Source organism: Hemiscyllium ocellatum, chromosome 6, assembly GCF_020745735.1.
Source record: "Hemiscyllium ocellatum isolate sHemOce1 chromosome 6, sHemOce1.pat.X.cur, whole genome shotgun sequence".
Taxonomy (NCBI): Eukaryota; Metazoa; Chordata; class Chondrichthyes; order Orectolobiformes; family Hemiscylliidae; genus Hemiscyllium; species Hemiscyllium ocellatum.
The window spans coordinates 122,352,201-122,375,766 of record NC_083406.1 but is presented as its reverse complement, the minus strand read 5'-3'; the positions used below and the strand labels follow the sequence as shown (position 1 = coordinate 122,375,766).

Below are 23,566 nucleotides of genomic sequence, written 5' to 3'. Positions count from 1 at the left end.
CCTATGCCCTCTAGGTCTGGTCTCCCCCACCCCAGGGAAAAGGCTCTTTGTATAGTTACCCTATCCATGCCCCGTATGATTTTATAAACTTCTATAAGGTCATCTCTCAGCCTCTGAGGCTCCAGGGAAAACAGCCCCAGCTTTATTCAGCACCTCTCTATAGCTCAAATCTTCCAACCCTGGCAACATCCTTCATATACTTAGTTGGCTGTAAGGCATTTCATAAACTCCTGTGCTTATTAAAGACAGCATATAAATGCAAGTCTGTTTGTTTAGAAAGTGTTTTCAAGGCTATCAAGTTGCCTTTCTCTAGAATTTTAATGTAATTAAATTCCCTAGGCTGCCTCACAAACATTTATCAAACAACATTTGACATCAGGTCACATGAGTGCGTGTACAAACAGTGAAACTTGGGAACTTGAAGATTTTTGGGGAAATGGGGAGATTGTGGGAAGGAATTCCAAGTTTCAGACTGAAGCAGTAGAAGGTCTACCGACCAATATTCATTTTGTTTTTATTCGTTCATAGGATGTGAGCTTTCATAGACCTTTACAGCACTGAAGGGGACCATTTGGCTTATTTTGACCACACCAATAAACAAGTATTTGGAGGCTATGCCACTGATATCTAAATGCTGTTCAAATGTTACTGGTATTTCTGACTTAACCATCTTTCTGTTAGTAAGTTCCAGACTCTCACTACTGTCTGAGTCAAATACTTCTCAACTCTCCTCTTAGCCTTCAATCACTGAGCTTAAATCTATGCCCCTTGGTTATTGACCCCTCTAATAGAAGAAAAATGCCTTCCTATCCAACCTATCAATGACCCTTAAAACTCCTACGCACCTCTACCAGATAGGCTGTCAACCTTCACACCTACTGGGGAAACAACGCCAGCCTACCCAATGCTTCCTCTTGGTTCAGACCCTTCAGTCTCAAACAGCATCCTAATAAATCTCCTCTGTAGAGTAATCGTGTCCTTCTATAACGTGGTGACCAGAACTGCACATGGTGCTATAGTTCTGGCTGAACATTTCCATTGTATTTTGTGCCTCGGTTAATAAACGCAAGTATCCCATATGCCACCTTATCCACCTCTCCTATGAATATAAGGAATCTGGATATGCAGACCAAAGTCCCTCAGATCTTCCATACTTTCCAGAGTCCTACCGTTAATAGTGTAATTTCCGGCCTTGATAGCCTCCCCTCGTAACTTATCTGTCACTTTTCCAGGTTGAATTCCACTTTCCACTGCTCCACCCAGCTGTCAAAGTTCATTGAAATCCTCATGCAGTCTATAGCTGTCTTCAATATTTGTCAACCTAATAATTTTTCTGTGTCAAACCCAGAAAATGGTGGAGAAATTCAGCAGGTCTGGAAGCATTTGTGGAGAGAGAGAAATAGAGTTAAACTTTTGAGTCTGATTTGACTCCCCTTCAGAATTGTAATTCTGGTTGCGTTTGTAACAAGAGGGATGGAATTTCAGTTCAAATCCATGTGGGGTGAGGTAAAGCCAGACGGTCACTGAGGAATGAGATGTTACTGTGAAAGTGAGTTTTGGCAAACAATTTATCCAACACTAGGGAGGAGATAGGAAAATGTGACCAAGCTGAAAAATTAAAATGGAAGTCCTGTCGGACAGAAGGACATAACTTCTTCAAAGTGACCATACCTGGAAGAGAAGAGGCAATGAATTAACATGCAAATAAAAGGAATATACTGCAGATATATCAGCTCTGGCAGCATCTGTGGTAAGAAAAACGCAGTATTTCTAGTCCGATATGAATATTCAGAACTGTTTTGTGTTTTCCATACCCTCAATATTCAAGTTCATTTACGTATTCTACTGGCAGCAATGTCCCCAGCATGGAAATGAGATTCAAACCTGTGTCCCAAAAACTTGTGTGGGGTTCTGGATTACTAGACTAGTAACATAACCAGTAAGTAAAAAAATGAGGTCTGCAGATGCTGGAGATCACAGCTGCAAATGTGTTGCTGGTCAAAGCACAGCAGGCCAGGCAGCATCCTGAGATGCTGCCTGGCCTGCTGTGCTTTGACCAGCAACACATTTGCAGTAGTAACATAACCACAATATCACCACCTCAGATCGGGGACCAGAAATGGAGTGCATACACTTTGGAAAATTCTAGCATTGGAGAGGATTAAAAAGAGAAGGGAAAAGGCTAGGCAGGTTTTGAGCATAAAATTTTAAATTGGAGTTGATGCACAGGCAAACGCCAACACAGATCAGTATGTTGATGGTTGAACAGGTCTTGTTGTGACTTGGGACATAGACAGCAAAGTTGTTGATGAACTGAGGTTAATGCATTACAGTAGATGAGAGACAGACCAACTATATGTTGGAGGAAGTTAGAAAGGGATGGCTAAGCAACATGAGCTGCTACAGGATTGGGTTCGGACAATATTACTGAGTGGAAAGCAGAGACATTAAAACTGTGGTTGGCTCTGCAACTATACAACAGGCAAATATACCGACCGGGTTAGCGCCTGCTACTGTTGTCCCTAATGTGGCTCAGGTCATTGTTAAACTATTTGAGTAATGCTCCTATAATTCTAATGTCTCACCCCCTCAACTGGGCCCCGGTTTGGAATTAATGTACGAGCTCCCATTTCTGTGTAAATCCAGCCATTACTGAAGCGCCAGTCAGATGCTTGTGGTTTCTCCAAGCACTGCAATTAAAACACTAGAAATCTGTGCTCTCTTTATTTCTGAGCAATCTTTCATGTTCCATTGAAATGCTTATCAATGTTCAAAGGCAGAAGCTTGGGAGGAAATGCAGGGGAAAAAAAAGGAATAGAATTATCCCCTTCTGGAATTGAAATCTTAGTTAATCTTGCCGTCTGTCTTAAAATAGAATCTCAAGCAAAAACAGTGAGAAATGATTAATAACTGTTACCAGTGCAGAGGTGATAAGACAGCTAATGGAACGAACCACTGATAGGTGCTGTGATCTTTGACGGCATCATTTGCATCTCCCCTTCTGAAACCGTGTTAACCTGTACAGCATATTCAACTGTGAATCTTACCAAAGTCGGGTCCAAATGTGTCTCTACTCACTCCACGTGATACATCCTCATAGCATTGAAATAGGAGATTATATAAACAGAAGTTGCATTTCCTGGGATTTGCAAGGATAAGGTGTGATTTGATTAAAATTCTCAAGGTGTTATGGAAACTATGAGGGCAATGTATAAAGAAAGTAATTCCACTAAGTAAGCAGTATCTAAGTAAACTAACTCCGCGGGGGCATGGGAACCAGGACTGTAGCTTTAGGGTACAGGACCTTGAGTGTAGGGAGGTTAGGAATAATGCAGCGATCTCTAAGGAGGGTGCCTGTAACCAGAAAGGTGGATTGAAGTGTGTATACTTCAATGCCAGAAGTATAAGGAATAAGGTAGGTGAACTTGCAGCGTGGGTTGGTACCTGGGACTTCGATGTTGTGGCCATTACAGAGACGTGGGTAGAACAGGGACAAGAATGGCTGTTGCACGTTCCAGGGTTCAAATGTTTTAGTAGGATCAGACATGGGGGTAAAAAAGGGGGAGGCGTGGCATTACTTGTCAAAGATAGTATCACAGCAGTGGAATGGACGATGGAAGAGGACTTGCCATCTGAGGTAGTTTGGGCTGAGGTTAGAAATAGGAAAGGTGAGGTCACCCTGTTAGGTGTTTTCTACAGGCCTCCTAATAGTCCTAGAGAAGTAGAGGATAATATTGCGAGGATGATTCAGGAAAAGAGTGAAGGTAGCAGGGTGGTTGTTATGGGGGACTTTAACTTCCCAGATATTGACTGGGAGAGCTATAGCTCGAGTTCATTAGATGGGTCGGTGTTTGTACAATGTGTGCAGGAGGGTTTCCTGACACAATATGTCGACAGGCCAACAAGAGGGGAGGCTATATTGGATTTGGTTCTAGGTAATGAACCAGGCCAGGTGTTAGACTTGGAGGTAGGTGAGCACTTCGGGGACAGTGACCACAACTCGGTGACTTTTACTTTAGTGATGGAGAGGGATAATCGTGTGCCGCAGGGCAAGAGCTATAGCTGGGGGCAGGGAAATTATGATTCAGTGAGGCATGACTTAGGATGTGTGGATTGGAAAAACAGGCTTCAAGAGAAGAACACTAATGAGATGTGGGGATTGTTCAAGGAGCAGCTACTGCGTGTCCTCGATAGGTATGTACCAGTCAGGCATGGTGTAAAGGGCCTTGTGAGGCAGCCGTGGTTTAGTAAGGAATTGGAGTCCCTTGTGAAAGGGAAGAAGGCGGCATATGTAAAGATGAGGCGTGAAGGTTCAGTAGGGGCGATTGAGAGTTATAAGGTAGCCAGGAAGGAGCTAAAGAGGGAGCTAAGAGAAGCGAGAAGGGGACATGAAAAGTCTTTAGCTGGTAGGATTAGGGAAAACCCAAAGGCTTTCTATAGGTATGTCAAGAATAAAAGGATGACTAGGGTAGGTATCGGTCCAGTCAAGGATAGTAGTGGGAAGTTGTGTGTGGAGGCGGAGGAGATTGGAGAGACATTAAATCAGTACTTTTCATCAGTATTCACTCAGGAACAGGACACTGTTGCTGATGTGAATATGGAATCACAAATAATTAGAATGGATGCCCTGGAAATATGCAGGGAAGAGGTTTTGGGAATATTGGAAAGGATGAATATAGATAAGTCTCCTGGGCCTGATGGCATTTACCCCAGGATCCTATGGGAAGCTAGGGAGGAGATAGCAGAGCCATTGGCCTGGATTTTTATGTCGTCGTTGTCAACAGGAATAGTACCAGAGGACTGGAGGATAGCGAATGTGGTCCCATTGTTCAAGAAAGGGAGTAGGGATAGCCCTAGCAACTATAGGCCAGTGAGTCTGACTTCAGTGGTGGGCAAAGTCTTGGAGAGAATGGTAAGGGATAAGATTTATGAACATCTGGGTAGGAATAACGTGATCAGGGATAGCCAGCATGGTTTTGTGAAGGGCAGGTCGTGCCTCACAAACCTTATTGAGTTCTTTGAGAAGGTGACCAAGGAAGTGGATGAGGGTAAAGCAGTAGATGTTGTGTATATGGATTTTAGTAAGGCGTTCGATAAGGTTCCCCATGGTAGGCTAATGCTAAAACTTCGGAGGTATGGCATTGAGGATACATTAGAGGTTTGGATTAGGAATTGGCTGGCTGGAAGGAGACAGAGGGTAGTAGTTGATGGATTATGTTCATCTTGGAGCGCAGTTACTAGCGGTGTACCACAAGGATCTGTTTTGGGACCATTGCTTTTTGTTATCTTTATAAATGATCTAGAGGAAGGACTTGAAAGCTGGGTAAGCAAGTTTGCGGATGACACAAAAGTCGGTGGAGTTGTGGATAGTGAGGAAGGAAGTGGTAAGTTACAGCGGGATATAGATAAGTTGCAGAGCTGGGCGGAAATGTGGCAAATGGAATTCAATGTAGCTAAGTGCGAAGTCGTTCACTTTGGTAGGAATAACAAGATGATGGATTACTGGGCTAATGGTAGGCTACTTGGTAGTGTGGATGAGCAGAGGGATCTTGGTGTCCATGTACACAGATCTCTGAAAGTTGCCACCCAGGTAAATAGTGCTGTGAGGAAGGCATATGGTGTACTGGGCTTTATTGGCAGAGGAATTGAGTTCCGGAGTCCTGAGGTCATGTTGCAGTTGTATAAGACTCTGGTGCGGCCTCATCTGGAGTATTGCGTGCAGTTTTGGTCACCATACTATAGGAAGGATGTGGAAGCTTTAGAACGAGTGCAGAGGAGGTTTACCAGGATGTTGCCTGGAATGGTAGGAAAATCTTATGAGGAAAGGCTGAGGCACTTGGGGCTGTTCTCATTGGAGAAGAGAAGGTTTAGGGGAGATCTGATAGAAGTGTATAAGATGATTAGGGGTTTAGATAGGGTAGATACTAAGAACCTTTTACCGCTAATGGAGTCAGGTGTTACTAGGGGACATAGCTTTAAATTAAGGGGTGGTAGGTATAGGACAGATGTTAGGGGTAGATTCTTCACATAGCGGGTTGTGAGTTCATGGAATGCCCTGCCCGTATCAGTGGTGAACTCTCCTTCTTTATGGTCATTTAAGCGGGCATTGGATAGGCATTTGGAAGTTATTGGGCTAGTATAGGCTAGGTAGGATTCGGTCGGCGCAACATCGAGGGCCGAAGGGCCTGTACTGCGCTGTATCCTTCTATGTTCTATGTTCTATGTTCTATCAGAGTGATGAACATGGTCTTTAAAAAGTTAGACCTTTCAAGAATGATATTGAGAAACACTTGACCACACCAAGGTGATAGAAGCTTGAAACTTCTTAGAGTCATGGAAGCAGCCTCTGGTCCAACTCATCCATGCCAACCAGCTATCCAAACCCAATCTAGTCTCACCTGCCACCACCCGGCCCATGTCCCTGTAAACTTGTCCTATTCATATACCCATCCATATGCCTTTGAAATGTTACAATTGTACTAGCCTCCACCACTTCCTCTGGCAGCCCATTCCAGCACCACCCTCTTTGTGAAAATGTTGCCCCTTAGGCCTCTTTTATACCTTTACCCTCTCACCCTGAACCTATGCCCTCTAGTTCTAGTTTCCTCCACCATGTCTATTTACCCTATCCATGCCTTCGTGATTTTATAAACCTTTATAAGGTCACCCCTCAGCCTCCGATGCTCCAGGAAAAACAGCCCCAGCCTATTCAACCTCTCCCTATAGCCCAAATCCTCCGGCCCATCCAACATCTTGGTAAATCTTTTCTGAACCCTTTCAAGTTTCACAACATCCTTCCGATAGGAAGGAGACCAGAATTGCAGGCAATATTCCAAAAATGGCCTAACCAGTGTCCGCTACAGCTGCAACATGACCACACAATTCCTGTACTCAATAGTCTGACCAATAAAAGAAAGCATACCAAATGCCACCTTCACTATCTTATCTATCTGTAACTGCTTTCAAGGAGCTATGAACCTGCACCCCAAGATCTCTTTGTTCAGCAATGCTATCTAGGACCTTACCATTGAGTGTATAAGACCTGCTAAGATTTGCTTTCCCAAAATGCAGCACCTTGCATTTTTTAAGTTAAACTCCATCTCCCACTCCTCAGCCCATTGGCCCATCTGATCAAGATCCCATTGTAATCTGAGATAAACTCCTTCGCTGTCCTACACCTCCAATTTTGGTGTCATCTGCAAACTTACTAACTATACCTCTTATTCTCTCATCCAAATCTTTTATGTAAATGACAAAAAGTAGTGGACCCAGCACTGATCCTTGTGGCACTCCATTAGTCGCAGGTCTCCAGTCTCAAAAGAAACCCTCCACCACTACACTATTCTCTACCTTTGAGCCAATTCTGTATCCAAATGGCTAGTTCTCCCTGTATCCCATGAGATCCATCCTTGCTCACCAGTCACCCATGGGGAATCTTGTTGAACGCTTTACTGAAGTACATATAGATCACGTCTACCGCTCTGACCTCATCAATCCTTTTGTTGTTTCTACAAAAACTTAATCAAGTTTGTGAGACATGATTTCCCATGCAAAAAGCCATGTTGACTATCCCTAATCAGTTCCTGTTTTTTGTTCTTCTTAAAACAGCAGGTGATGCTTGGTCCCAGTTGTTAATTTTATATCTTCGATTGATGAGTTTTGTTAACCAAAGATATGACTAGATTTGGGACAAAGGAATTGAGTTACAGATTATCCAGGGTCTTTTGAATGGTGGAACAGCCCAGCCTAGTCGTCTATCAACCTTAACTCTTGCAGACCAAGTAAAAGGTACTTTGTGCTAAAACAAAATGCGAACTGGATCCCTGAGCTTGAGATCTCTAAGAAGGAATCATCTGAATGACGATAAAACCCTAAGATATAGGCACAGAAGTAAGCCATTCAGCCCACTGGGTTTGCTCTGCCAATCAGTGTGATTATGGCTGATGTGATAATCCTCAATTCTGTTTTCCTACGTTTACCCCATAACCCTCGCTTCCCTTATTGATTAAAAATTATCCCAGCCTTGAATATTCTTAATGCCCAGTCTTGACAGCTCTCTTAAAGAGTGCGGTGCTATTGCATTATGGCGAGAGACTCTGGGATAAATAATTTTGCCTCTTTTCAACCTTTTTTCTGTCTGACTAAGAATTAACTTTATGCAGATTGAGAATAGTTGCTGAGGGTTGGTTATTGCAGCAGTACTTCCTTTTTATCTAATAAAAGCAAAGTAGTGTGGATGCTGAAATCTTCCTCTAACATCTTTGGTTTTTACTTCCTTTTAATCTCGTCTTTTTCCCTTCTCCAGTGCAACCAATGGGATGACTACCATGTCTCACGAATATTTGAAAGCGAGCTATGTCTTGGACCTGGAGGCTGTGAAAGCAGGTGCTACCAGCCTCCCACACCTCAACAAAGCATTAGTGACGTCCTGCAAGAGGCTGAACAGGTGGGTCTTAAGTCCCACTGGCTTCAATGGGATCATCTTTTCGCACTGATCTCACTGAAATGTATGATATGATTTAACAGTTTGGCCAGGTAGATTCCTGTAGAAGCCAATTCCCTTGCCTGTGAACTTAAGTACCAGAAGTAATAGTGTCTGGAAAAGGGCTGTACCATTTAGAACTGAAATGAGAAATTCCTTCACTTGACTGGGTATACACATGGGCAATTTAGCATGGCCAGTTCACCTAACCTGCACATCTTTGGACTGTGGGAGGAAACCCCCACAGGCAAAGGAAATGTGCAAACTCCACACAGACAGTTGCCCAAGGCTGGAATTGAACCAGGGTTCCTGGCACTGTGAGGCAGCTGTGCTAACCACTGACCCATTTTGCCACCCTTTCTGGGCTGAATGGCTTGGCTGTATGAGTCCAGAGAAGAATTGAAGGTTCTTTACTGTCCAGAATCTAGAGCTTCTCACCAGTGCTAAGTGACTAGACTTGCTTTTGAAGATGGCTAATTTGCAGAAATACCAGAGGATCCTTAAGGAATGTACAGACAGGAGTCCCTTTCTGAACCTGTATTTTATTCTGCCATTGAATTAGGTTATAAGTTATCATGATTTAGGCAAGAATGCCAAATTTCAATCAGAATGATGTATGCCACAAAATCAACATGCGTATGTCGTGTCCCATTCTCTCCAAACAAAAAGAATGTATCTTTTTGAGTATACCTGAGGAGTAAAAGCCTGGCTTTTTCTATGGCAATGCCTTAGTGAATCAGACACAACTTGCCAACCAATCAACCCACTTTTCATCAGTAGTATAAATTGTGAACATTTGAAATTTGGCATTTTTGAATTTTTCCTGATGAATGCAATACAAAGCTTTGCCAACATGTCTCTCTTTAAAGTGGTATGCATGCTCTGTAGTGCCAAGTGACTGTTGATAGATTATAGTTGACCTATACTTCCATTCCCTTTACTTGTCTTAGCTCCCAATCGTTTGATCTTTTTGTTTGAAGATTTTCTTATGACCTCTGGATGTCTCAAGTCTGGTGTAGAATTTTTGGTGCACAGTTAATGTTGTAAGATATGAAACATATCAATCAGTTTGCCCATAGCAAAATCCTGCATAACTACAACTTGCACTTGTTTATCAATTTTAATGCAATTGTCTCGAGGCAGTGGAGATTAAAGGTGAAATGGTCTTGGGGCAGCATGGTGGCTGAGTGGTTAGCATTGCTGCCTCACAGCATCAGCGACCCGGATTCAATTCCAGCCTTGGGTGACTTTCTGTGTGCAGTTTGCACATTCTTCCTGTGTCTGTGTGGGTTTTCTCTGTGTGCTCCAGTTTCCTCCACAATCCAACAATGTGCAGGTCAGGTGAATTGGCCATGCTGAATTGCCCATAATGTTAGATCCATTCCTCAGGGGTAAATATAGGGGAGGGGAATGGGCCTAGGTGGGTTACTCTTTAGAGCGTCAGTGTAGACTTGTTGGGCCGAAGGGCCTGTTTCCATACTGTAGGGAATCTAATATAATAAAATATATAATTGTTACAAAATTTATTGAGAAATATTGACCAGAGCCTAAGGGAAGACTCTCCAGCTTGAATCATGTGGTTGGGTCTACATTAATCTGTGAGAAAATTGTGAATGTAAAACTATTCCATTTCCTTGACTTTTCCACTATTCAGTTAAATTGTGGCTGATTTTGTCTCTGTTTTATTTACCCACCTTGGTTCTGTAACTTGCAAGTCCAAATAAATGAGCAAGCTGCAAAAATGAAGTGCTGTGAATTCTGGAGATCTGAAATAACAAAAAAAATACTTGAGCAACTTAGCAGGTCAGGCAGTGTCTGCAGACAGGTCTAAATGTTAACCTTCTCTCTTTCCTTGGATACCAACTGTTGAGGAAATTACTTAGTCTGAGACTTGAATCTTATTTCAAGAAGCTTTTTTTTTGTGAATTCATGGAGAAGCTGCCATGCAGTCTCTACTGTCCCACAGCACTCCCCTGAGCTGAACAGTCAGCCTATACTAATACAATGATGCAAGCAACTTGGCTTACCTTCTGCACTTGACAATAATTCAAGATAAAGATAAGCTATCACCTTGCTGTTCAAGTACAGAGAAGCTAGTGAGCTCAGGAAGCACCCCACTAATGAACCTATGATATACTCTCTATAATTTATAATGGCTAAACTTCAGTCTTTATCTCCAGCAGTATCTTCCCACTAAAGCAAGGGGCTGAGAGCCAAGATAGCTTTTACCTCGGTCAAGTATCCTGTCATACAGTAATATGTCAAGTTCTTCCGAATTCCACATCCGCTCACCTGCTGTGATTTTCCAGGTGCTCTTCCAGTCTTGTAACTTTTCTTGAGAGCTCCAGATTTTCATTACCACTTGTTCTGTACTTCTCCCACCTGTGGGGATGCTTTTTCTCTATCTATCAGAGCAACAACACTGATATTGTTTTTGTTCATTCATGGGTTGCTGGCAAACAAGTCATTTATTGTCCGTCCCAAATTATGGTGATGGCGGTAAGTCGATAGCTGATAGCTGGAATGATGTGTGGTGTTTTGATGTATTACATAGAAATGTAGAATCCTCACAGTGCGGAGCAAGGCCATTAGGTCCATTGTGTTTGAACTGACCCTCTGAACAGCATCCCGCCCAGATCTAGCAGCCCATTCTATCCCATAGCCTTGCATTTCCTATGGCCAACCCACCTAGCCTGCACATGTTTGGACTGTGGGAGGAAACTGGAGCATCCAGCAGAAACCCAAGCAGATACTGGGAGAACATGCAATCTCCAGACAGGAAGTCATGCGAGGCTGGAATTTAACTCGGTTGCTGTGATGCAACAGTGCTAACCAGTAAGAAAGTCAGATTTATTTCCTAAGGGACATGAGTGAGCAAGATGGATCTTAAAACAATGTGGTAGTTTCATTAGTCACTCATTTTTGACACTATTAGTTCAGATTTTTTGATTGATTAACTGATGGGATTTGAACTTCTTTTTTGTTCTTGGTTTATTGGATGTGTGTGTCGCTGGCTAGGCCAGCAATTATTGTCCATGCCTAAATGTGCTGGAGAAGCTGGTGGTGAGCTGCTTTGAACTGCTAGAGCCTCTGGGGTGTAGGTAATGCTGTTGGGAAGGAAGTTCCAGAATTTTGAGCCAACGACGAAGAAGGTGATATAATTCGAAGTCAGGATGACGTGACTTCTCAGGGAACTTAAAGACAGTGATGTTCCCATGTATCTAAATTAGAGTGGTGCTGGAAAAGCACTGCAGGTCAGGCAGCATCCGAGGAGCAGGAAACTGTAACCTAGAGTCTGGTTTCCAGCATCTGCAGTCCTTGTTTTTACCCTTTTCCTATGTATCTGCTGGGTGGTAGACACCATGGGTTTGGACAGTGCTGTCTCAGCAATATTAGTATAGGCCTCTGAATTGCCTGTTCAGTCACTTGATTATGAACCTTAAACAGCTGAAAATGTGTTGCTGGTTAAAGCACAGCAGGTTAGGCAGCATCTCAGGAATAGGGAATTCGACATTTCGAGCATAAGCCCTTCATCAGGAATGAGAGAGAGTAGCCAAGCAGGCTAAGATAAAAGGTAGGGAGGAGGGACTTGGGGGAGGGGCGATGGAGGTGGGATAGGTGGAAGGAGGTCAAGGTGAGGGTGATAGGCCGGGTTGGGGTGGGGGCAGAGAGGTCAGTAAGGAGATTGCAGGTTAGGAGGGCGGTGCTGAGTTGAGGGAACCGACTGAGACAAGGTGGGGGGAGGGGAAATGAGGAAACTGGAGAAATCTGAATTCATCCCTTCTGGTTGGAGGGTTCCCAGGCGGAAGATGAGGCGCTCCTCCTCCAGCCGTCGTCGTGTTATGTTCTGCCGGTGGAGGAGTCCAAGGACCTGCATGTCCTCGGTGGAGTGGGAGGGAGAGTTAAAGTGTTGAGCCACGGGGTGGTTGGGTTGGTTGGTTCGGGCGGCCCAGAGGTGTTCTCTGAAGCGTTCCGCAAGTAAGCGGCCTGTCTCCCCAATATAGAGGAGGCCACATCGGGTGCAGCGGATGCAATAGATGATGTGTGTGGAGGTACAGGTGAACTTGTGGCGGATATGGAAGGATCCCTTGGGGCCTTGGAGGGAAGTGAGTGTGGAGGTGTGGGCGCAAGTTTTACATTTCCTGCGGTTGCAGGGGAAGGTGCTGGGGGTGGAGGTTGGGTTGGTGGGGGGTGTGGATCTGACGAGGGAGTCACGAAGGGAGTGGTCCTTGCGGAACGCTGATAGGGGAGGGGAGGGAAATATATCCTTGGTGGTGGGGTCCGTTTGGAGGTGACGGAAATGACGGCGGATGATACCTTGTACGCGGAGGTTGGTGGGGTGGTAGGTGAGAACCAGTGGGGTTCTGTCTTGGTGGCGGTTGGAGGAGCGGGGCTCAAGGGCGGAGGAGCGGGAAGTGGAGGAGATGCGGTGGAGGGCATCGTCGATCACGTCTGGGGGGAATCTGCGGTCCTTGAAGGAGGAGGCCATCTGGGCTGTGCGGTGTTGGAACTGGTCCTCCTGGGAGCAGATGCGTCGGAGATGAAGGAATTGGGAATATGGGATGGAGTTTTTGGAGGGGGCAGGGTGGGAGGAGGTGTAGCCCAGGTAGCTGTGGGAGTCAGTCGGTTTATAGTAGATGTCACAGACTCCATCCCCCATCACGAAGGACTCAAAGCTCTCCGCTTCTTCCTTTCCCGCCGCACCAACCAGTACCCTTCCACCGACACCCTCCTTCGACTGACTGAACTGGTCCTCACCCTGAATAACTTCTCTTTTCAATCCTCCCACTTCCTCCAAACTAAAGGAGTTGCCATGGGCACCCGCATGGGCCCCAGCTATGCCTGCCTCTTCGTAGGATATGTGGAACAGTCCATCTTCCGCAACTACACTGGCACCACCCCCCACCTTTTCCTCCGCTACATCGTTGACTGTATCGGCGCTGCCTCGTGCTCCCACGAGGAGGTTGAACAGTTCATCAACTTTACTAACACCCTCCATCCCGACCTGAAATTCACCTGGACTGTCTCAGACTCCTCCCTCCCCTTCCTAGACCTTTCCATCTCTATCTCGGGCGACCGACTCAACACAGACATCTACTATAAACCGACTGACTCCCACAGCTACCTGGACTACACCTCCTCCCACCCTGCCCCCTGCATAAACTCCATCCCATATTCCCAATTCCTTCGTCTCCGCCGCATCTGCTCCCAGGAGGACCAGTTCCAACACCGCACAGCCCAGATGGCCACCTCCTTCAAGGACCGCAGATTCCCCCCAGACGTGATCGACGATGCCCTCCACCGCATCTCCTCCACTTCCCGCTCCTCCGCCCTTGAGCCCCGCTCCTCCAACCGCCACCAAGACAGAACCCCACTGGTTCTCACCTACCACCCCACCAACCTCCGCATACAACGTATCATCCGCCGTCATTTCCGCCACCTCCAAACGGACCCCACCACCAAGGATATATTTCCCTCCCCTCCCCTATCAGCGTTCCGCAAGGACCACTCCCTTCGTGACTCCCTCGTCAGATCCACACCCCCCACCAACCCAACCTCACCCCCGGCACCTTCCCCTGCAACCGCAGGAAATGTAAAACTTGCGCCCACACCTCCACACTCACTTCCCTCCAAGGCCCCAAGGGATCCTTCCATATCCGCCACAAGTTCACCTGTACCTCCACACACATCATCTATTGCATCCGCTGCACCCGATGTGGCCTCCTCTATATTGGGGAGACAGGCCGCTTACTTGCGGAACGCTTCAGAGAACACCTCCGGGCCGCCCGGACCAACCAACCCAACCACCCCGTGGCTCAACACTTTAACTCTCCCTCCCACTCCACCGAGGACATGCAGGTCCTTGGACTCCTCCACCGGCAGAACATAACAACACGACGGTTGGAGGAGGAGCACCTCATCTTCCGCCTGGGAACCCTCCAACCACAAGGTATGAATTCAGATTTCTCCAGTTTCCTCATTTCCCCTCCCCCCACCTTGTCTCAGTCGGTTCCCTCAACTCAGCACCGCCTTCCTAACCTGCAACCTCCTTACTGACCTCTCCGCCCCCACCCCACTCCGGCCTATCACCCTCACCTTGACCTCCTTCCACCTATCCCACCTCCATCGCCCCTCCCCCAAGTCCCTCCTCCCTACCTTTTATCTTAGCCTGCTTGGCTACTCTCTCTCATTCCTGATGAAGGGCTTATGCTCGAAACGTCTAATTCCCTATTCCTGAGATGCTGCCTGGCCTGCTGTGCTTTAATCAGCAACACGTTTTCAGCTGTGATCTCCAGCATCTGCAGACCTCATTTTTTACTATGAACCTTAAACACCTCAGTTACTGCCCCTTAATCTTCTGCATACGAGGGATTAGAACCTTGGTCTGTGTAAGCTTTCACAATTTAATCCTTATAGTACCAGTACCATTCTGGTGAGTTGGTGCTTCAGCCCTTCCAAGGCCAGTATCCTTTCAAGGTGCCTAGAGTAGAACAAATTAGGCAGATGCCTCTTCACAAAAGGAAGGGGAGGGGACAAGATGCTGCATCGGGGGCAATTGGGATCAGTTTATGTTGCAGAATTTACTGATTTTAACTGATACTAAATCAGTTGAGAGCCAATTAAAACATCACTTGCAGCCTCAAAATCAATGTATTAGTTATGCAACTCAATAGCTACCTTCAGAGAAATAAAATAGAAAGTAAAGGATTGATCTGCTTCCCAGCGCTTGGTGGAGGCAGGATTATTTTGCCTCCCTGCTGTTTCATAGTTGTCTGCTGTGTGAAGTCTTAAAGCACTTGGTTGAGGTGTAGAGAAAAGCCCCAGTGTTCTGAGTTTCAGCCGCAGTCCAAGGAGAGGAAATGATTCATGTGTTGTTGCAGCTGCAGGCAAGTCACGAGGAATCCCAGCACAGAGCGACACTTCATATAAACTAAACACCCCTTTCAGTCACAGTGGTTCTTGGCTCAGAAGAAACTGTGAACTGGTATCATGCCCTCTGTCTTATATCCTCTTTATAAAAGCCACCCTCAATAACATATCCCACACATCATTTCAGTATCTCCTGCAGAGGTGGTACAATTCAGAAACATTCCTTTTGCACTTCACCTTATCAGCGTGGCGATCTATTTCTTCTTCTTCTGGTGTTTAGCTAAATTTCCTTCTCCATAACAGCGATTTGTGAAATGATTCATTTTGATCAGAAAAACTGAGATGTGGACGAAAATTCTAAAGTGCATGCAGAAATCAAAGGACCTGGGTCTATCTGTGCATAAATCATTTAAGGTGACTGGACAGGTTGAGAGATGGGTTCAAAATGGTATGCAAACAAGGGACAAGAGGAGGCCTTTTGGGCCTTTTAATAAGATCATGGATGATCTCATTTTAATCTCAACTTGACATTCCTGCATATCCCTGCCAGTACTCTTTTGTCCTCTTGGTAATCAAGCTGTCTACCTCTGCTTAAAAAAAAGCTTAAAGATTCTGCATCCAAGGGTTTTTGAAGTAGGAAATTCCAAAGAGCCTTTGAGAGAAAATTATTTCCCTCATCTGTCTTAATTGGGCGATCCTTTGTTTTTGAACTATAACCCCTAGTTCTAGTTTCTTCCATAATAGACTATGTCTTTTCCATGTCACCAGGTCAGATCGCTTCCGATCTTAGATGAGCTGCCTTCATAAACTTCTGCAGTCCATTTGACAAAGGTAGACCTATGGAAATTTCAGGATTTTGACCCAGTGATAGGAATAATGATATATTTCCTCGCCAGGATAAGCAGCTGGATGGACAGGGTTGATCGCGAGAAGCTGCTCCAGCTCCTATATTGATGCATTGATTTTAATTTTCCAAATTTTATTAGATTTAGGAAGGTTCCTTTAAGCTGGAGAATAGCCAGTGCAACTCCTTTATTCAAAAAAGGATGGAGACAGAAAGCAGGATAGGCTAGTTAGCTTAACATCTTTCATAAGGAAAATGTTAGAAGCTATTATTAAAGCTGTATTAACAGGATGCTTGAATAAGTTCAAGGTAATCAGGCAAACCAACATGGCTTTGTTTAAGGGAAACTGGCAACGTAGTTAGGCTACGACATACATTCCCATCTGACTATTATAGGTCTACCTTTGTCAAATGGACTGCAGCAGTTTATGAAGGCAGATCACCACCACATTTGCAAGGGCCTGTAACGCTGGTCTAGCAACACTCCTCATCCTGTGAATGAAATAACCAAAATATCATAGACTTCATTTATAGGCTCATTGCATTCAAGAGTAAGGAACTTATGTTGAACTTGTATAAGTGCTAGTTTAGCCTCAACTGGGAGTATTATGTCCAGTTCTGGGCACCAACTTTTACAAATCATGAGTTACTCTCATAAAGGCTTGGAAGAGAGTGCAGAAAAGATTGACTAAAATGGTATAGGCATGACAAACATTTCTCAGAATATGTTGGAGAAGCTTTTTTTTGAGAGAGGGAAGGTTGAGAGCAGGTTGGTTAGGTATATTCAAAATCATGAGCATTTAGACACAATAGATTGGGAAGAACTGCTCCCCCTCACATGGATTGAGATCATGGAACACTAATTTAGGGTAATTGGCAAAAGAAGCAATGGTATCATGTGGAAATCGTTTTCGAACAATGAGAAATTAGGATCTGAAATATAGTTGCTTGTGGATATTTAGAACAGGCTGAATTGTGACTTCCAAAAGAGAATTGGATAATTATTTGAAGGGGGAAAGCTTTATAGGATCATGGGAAAAAAGGTGTGTAACGTGGCTTGGTGAGGTGCTCTTGCGGAGACAAATCACATCATATCAGAAGAGAGGAGACAGATGCAAGAGACCCTGGGGGAAGTACCTGTCAGGAACAAGGTGAATCTTTTGGAAATAGTAGAGACAGGAGACAGATGACACTGCCAGTCCACGAGGCGGCCAGGTCTGTCAATCAAAAGTTGGCGTGGAGGCAGAGCGGAAGAGTCGGACATCGCACAGAGCCGTGGTAATAAGGGACTCCATAGTGAGGGGAACTGACCGGGGTTTTTGTGGCAGCAGGCAGGACTTAAAGATGGTATGTTGCCTTCCTGATGCCAGGGTTAAAGACATCACAGACAGAGTGCAGGAAATCCTCAAGGATGAAGTTAAAGAGCCAGAGGTGGTGGTACATGTCGGCACAAATGATTTCGGGAAGAAGAGGAGGAACATACTACAGCGGGACTTTGGAGAACTAGGAAGAAGGCATCCAGGGTGGTTATCTCCGGTTTGCTTCCAGTTCCTTGGGCTGGTGAGGCCAGAAAACAGGGAGATAATGGACTTGAACGTGTGGCTGGGGAACTGGTGCAGGAAGCAAGGATTTAAATTCTTGGATCAGTGGGGTATGTTTTGTGGTAAGCATAAATTATACAAGAGAGACGGTTTGCACCTTAATAGGTTGGGGACCAGCATTCTGGCAGGCAGGTTTGCTACTGCAACACAGCTATGTTTAAACTAAGTAGCGGGGGGGAGGGGACAAACTGGATGCTTAAGAAGGAAATTGAAGGGAAAGTTAGAACAACAGAAGTCAAGAAAGACAACGGTATCAATAAAGCAAAAAACTCAAAAAGAAATCATGCTGTAAGGTTGAGTGAAATAGGAGATGATGGGAAGGGTGAGGGTAGTAACAAATTAAAAATACTGTATATGAATGCACGAAGCATTAGAAATAAGATGGATGAGCTTGAGGCTCTTTTGGAAATTGGCAGATACAATATTGTGGGGATAACTGAGACATGGCTTCAAGTGGACAGGGCCTGGGAAATGAATATTCAAGGCTACACGTGCTATTGTAAGGACAGACTGATGGGCAGAGGGGGTGGGGTGGCCATGTTGGTAAGGGATGAGATTCAGTCCCTTGCACGGGGGAGACCTAGAATCGGGGAACATAGAGTCAAAGTTTGTGAGAAAATTTGTAGCTCAGGTGCTCGTTGTTGTGGTCCTGTTTGCCGAGCTGGGAATTTGTGTTGCAGATGTTTCGTCCCCTGTCTAGGTGACATCCTCAGTGCTTGGGAGCCTCCTGTGAAGCACTTCTGTGATGTTTCCTCCGGCATTTATAGTGATTTGTATCTGCCGCTCCCAGTTGTCAGTTCCAGCTGTCCGCTGCAATGGTCGGTATATTGGGTCCAGATCAATGTGCTTACTGATTGAATCTGTGGATGAATGCCATGTCTCTAGGAATTCCCTGACTGTTCTCTGTTTGGCTTGTCCTATAATAGTAGTGTTGTCCCAGTCGAACTTATGTTGCTTGTCATCTGAGTCTGGGGGATTTCAACATGCAGATAGACTGGGAGAATCAGGATGGTATTGGACCTCAAGAAAGAGACTTTGTGGAGTGCCTCCGAGATGGATTCTTAGAACAGCTGGTGCTGGAGCCTACCAGGGAGAAGGCAATTCTGGATCTGGTATTGTGCAACGAACCAGAATTGATCAGGGACCACGAAGTGAAGGAGCCATTGGGAAGTAGTGACCATAATACAATAAGCTTCAATCTCCAATTTGAGAGGGAGAGGGTACAATCGGAAGTGACAATATTTCAGTTGAATAAAGGGAACGATGGAGCTATGAGGGAGGAGCTGGTCAAAGTTCAATGGTGCAATACCTTAGCAGGGATGACAGTGGTGGAACAATGGCAGATATTTCTGTGTATAATGCAGAGGATGCAGGATCAGTTCATTCCAAAAAGGAAGAAAGATCCTAGGAGGAGGCATGGGTGGCTGTGGCTGACGAGGGAAGTTAAGAAACATATAAAGTTAAAAGAGAAAAAGTATAACATAACAAAGATAAGTGGGAAAACGGAGGACTGAGAAGCTTTTAAAGAACAGCAGAGGATTACTAAGAAGGAGATACGCAGAGAAAAAATGTGGTACGAAGGTAAACTGGCCAATAATATAAAGGAGGATAGTAAAAGCTTTTTTAAGTATGTGAAAGGTAAAAAATGGTTAAGACTAAAATTGGGCCCTTGAAGACAGAAACAGGGGAATATATTACAGGGAACAATGAAATGGCAGAAGAATTGAATTGGTACTTCAGATCTGTGTTCACTGGGGAAGACACAAGCAATCTCCCTGAGGTAACAGTGGCTGAAGGACCTGAACTGAAGGGAATTTATATTTGCCAGGATTTGGTGTTGGAGAGACTGTTAGGTCTGAAGGTTGGTAAGTCTCCGGGGCCTGATGGTCTACATCCCAGGGTACTGAGGGAGGTGATTTGAGAAATCATGGATGCGTTGGTGATTATTTTCCAGAGTTCTATAGATTCGGGATCAGTTCCTGCAGATTGGAGGGTGGCTAATGTTGTACCACTTTTTAAGAAAGGTGGGAGAGAGAAAGCAGGAAATTATAGACCAGTTAGTCTGACCTCAGTGGTAGGAAAGATGCTGGAGTCTATTATAAAGGATGAAATTACAACACATCTGGATAGTAGTAACAGGATAGGTCACAGTCAGCATGGATTTATGGAGGGGAAATCATGCTTGAGTAATCTTCTTGAATTTTTTGAGGATGTAACTCTGAAGATGGACAAGGGAGATCCAGTAGATGTAGTGTACCTGGACTTTCAGAAAGCTTTTGATAAAGTCCCACATAAGAGGTTAGTGAGCAAAATTAGGGTGCATGGTATTGGGGGCAAAGTACTAACTTGGATTGAAAGTTGGTTGGCTGACAGGAAACAAGAGTAGTGATAAACGGCTCCATTTCGGAATGGCAGGCAGTGACCAGTGGGGTACCGCAGGGATCAGTACTGGGACCGCAGCTTTTTACAATATATATTAATGATATAGAAGATGGTATTAATAATAACATTAGCAAATTTGCTGATGATTCTAAGCTGGGTGGCAGGGTGAAATGTGATGAGGATGTAAGGGGATTACAGGGTGACCTGGACAGGTTAGGTGAGTGGTCAGATGCATGGCAGATGCAGTTTAATGTGGATAAATGTATGGTGCAGCATAGGTTCACGAGGTCAATTCCTGGAATGACGGGACTACATTACGCTGAAAGACTGGAGCAACTGGGCTTGTATAGCCTTTTGTTTAGAAGACTGAGAGGGGATTTGATTGAGACATATAAGATTATAAAAGGATTGAACACTCTGGAGGCAGGAAACATGTTTCCGCTGATGGGTGAGCGCCGAAGCAGAGGACACAAACTAAAAATACGGGGGAGACCATTTAGGACAGAGATGAGGAGAAACTTCTTCACCCAGAGAGCGGTGTCTGTGTGGAATGCTCTGCCCCAGAGGGCAGTGGAGGCCCAGTCTCTGGATTCATTTAAGAAAGAGTTGGATAGAGCTCTCAAGGATAGTGGAATCAAGTGTTATGGAGATAAGGCAGGATCAGGATACTGATTAAGGATGATCAGCCATGATCATATTGAATGGTGGTACAGGCTCAAAGGGCAGAATGGCCTACTCCTGCACCTATTGTCTATTGTCACATTTAAGCCATGACACACAGGAATGACATGTTTCCCTCCCCTCAGAGCATGAGTATTTGAAATTTATGAAAGTCTGGTAGTTTTTGTGACGATTTAGTTTGACTGTTCATGCTTTGTTGCAAACCACTGGGATGGCACATTGTAAGTCATGCCCTGATATTGCTGGGGTCATACAAAATGTTAAACTTTTCTAATGATACAAATTTTAAGTAACCATTTACCCCCAGATTACCCAACAACACCCCCAGATTCTATGGACTACCTAAAGTGCACAAACCAAACATCCCACTCAGACCCATAGTATCTTACAAACTGGCTAAAGAACTACAGCAGAAACTGAAACACCTGATCAGCGGATACAGACACTCTATACAATCAACACAGGAATTCTTGGACATCATCAGAAATATACACATAGACAAGGAAGAAATGATGATCTCATTCAATGTAACAATACTGTTCACCTCTATCAACAAAACCCTAGCCAGAGAAACAATAGCCAACCTGCTGGACATACAGGACAGACAACAGGACATTGAACCTATCAACAAAGACGGCATACTCAAACTACTGGACCTGTGCCTCACAACACACTTCATATTCGACAACCAAATATATGAACAAATCAACGGAACACCCATGGGCTCACCCATCTCTGGACTCATAGCAGAAGCGGTAATGCAAAGATTAGAAGAAACAGTCTTACAGCAAATTCAACCCAAACTCTGGGTCAGGTATGTGGATGACACCTTTGTAATCATTAAAAACACAGAAATAGAGAACACACACCGGATCATCAACGCCACACTCACAGGAATCCGATTCACTAGAGAGGAAGAAAAGGACAACCAACTCCCATTCCTAGACGTGATGGTACAGAGAACACCGAACGGAGAATTCACCACAAAGGTATACAGGAAAGCCACACACACACAGACCAAGTCCTAAACTACGAAAGCAACCACCCCAACACACACAAAAGAAGTTGCATCAAGACACTGTTCAAAAGGGCCACAACACACTGCAGCACACCAGAACTGCAAAAAGAGGAAGAAGAACACCTATACAATGTATTCGCCAAAAACGGATACCTGCGCAATTTCATCAACAGATGCCTAAAGGAAAGACAACGGAATGAGGACATGCTGCAACCCAAAGGACTAGCCACACTACCATACATCAAGAGCATTTCCAAACTGACAGCCAGACTACTGCAACTACTAGGACTCATAACAGCACACAAACCAACAGCCACTCTCAGACAACAACTCACCAGACCGAAGGACCCAATACCAGCATGAGCAAAACCAATGTAGTGTACAAAATCCCATGCAAGGACTGCACAAAACACTACATAGGACAAACAGGAAGACAGCTAACGACCCGCATCCATGAACATCAACTAGCCACGAAACGACATGACCAGCTATCCTTCGTAGCCACACACTCGGATGACAAGCAACGTGAATTCGATTGGGACAACACTACTATTTTTGGACAAGCCAAACAGAGAACAGCCAGGGAATTCCTAGAGGCATGGCACTCATCCACAGATTCAATCAATAAGCACATCAACCTGGACCCAATATACTGACTACTGCAGTGGACAGCTGGAACTGACAACCGGAAGCGGCAGATTCGAACCACTACAAATGCCGGAGGAAAGATCACAGAAGTGCTTCACAGGAGGCTCCAAAGCACTGAGGATATCACCCAGACAGGGGACGAAACGTCTGCAACACAAATTCCCAGCTTGGCAAACGGAACCACAACAACGAGCCCCTGAGCTACAAATCTTCTCACAAACCTTGAACCATTTACCTGACTTTCAGACCAAGGTTGATGGCACGGACCAGATCTCTGTACAAAGAAAAGTTGTTATTTACTATAAGTAGTTTTAAAACCATTCATGGGATGTAGGCGTCACCAGCCAGGCCAGCATTTATTGTCCATCCCTAATTGCCCCAGAAGGCAGTAAAATGTCAGTCTCATTGCTGTGTGTCTGGAGTCACATGGATGACAGATCCTTCTGTGTCTCTTCTCTGAGACTGTGTTTCTGTAACTTGTTTCCAGTTCCAATCTGCTCAGTTAACTGAGAACCAATCAGCTTCAGTTATAGCAACTACCTAGCTACTGATCATCTGCATATTGCAGATTATTTGCTGTGCTGTAACTTGCCTGTGTGTTTATGAATGTGAGAGACTTTTTTTTATGTACTTTATTAGTATGTGGGGAGTTTGCTGGAAAGGCTAGCATTTGTTCCCCATACTGAATTGTCCTTGTGGCAGTTAAGAGTCAATTTGCCAATTGTAATAAGAAGGAAGTGAATGTACTGTCACCAACTTTGCAAACAGCACAAAATAGGTGGAAAGACAGGTTGTGGGAGGGATACACAGTTGATAGAAGTTGGTAGGTTTAGTAATTGGGCAAATGGAGTGTAATCTGAGAAAATGAGAAGTTATTCATTTGGAAGGGAGAGCAAAAGAAACAATGACACTTAAATGGAGATAGACTGCTGAAAGTTGCTTCACAGAGGGACTTGGACAGACTTAGGCACAAAACACAAACTTCACACACAGTCAAAGCAGGTAAAGAGAAAGGCTAATGGAGTGTTGACCCTAAATTC

At 44.7% G+C, this 23,566-nt stretch overlaps 1 protein-coding gene across 1 annotated transcript in view; it reads left to right on the top strand.

The window, feature by feature from the left end:
- inppl1a (inositol polyphosphate phosphatase-like 1a) overlaps window positions 1–23,566 on the top strand; it is a 231,278-nt gene that overhangs the window by 105,690 nt on the left and 102,022 nt on the right. Inside the window, exon 5 of the mRNA XM_060826353.1 lies at window positions 8,306–8,446. Within this exon, the coding sequence (XP_060682336.1) occupies window positions 8,306–8,446 (141 nt within the window). The remainder of the gene's footprint in view (window positions 1–8,305; window positions 8,447–23,566) is intronic.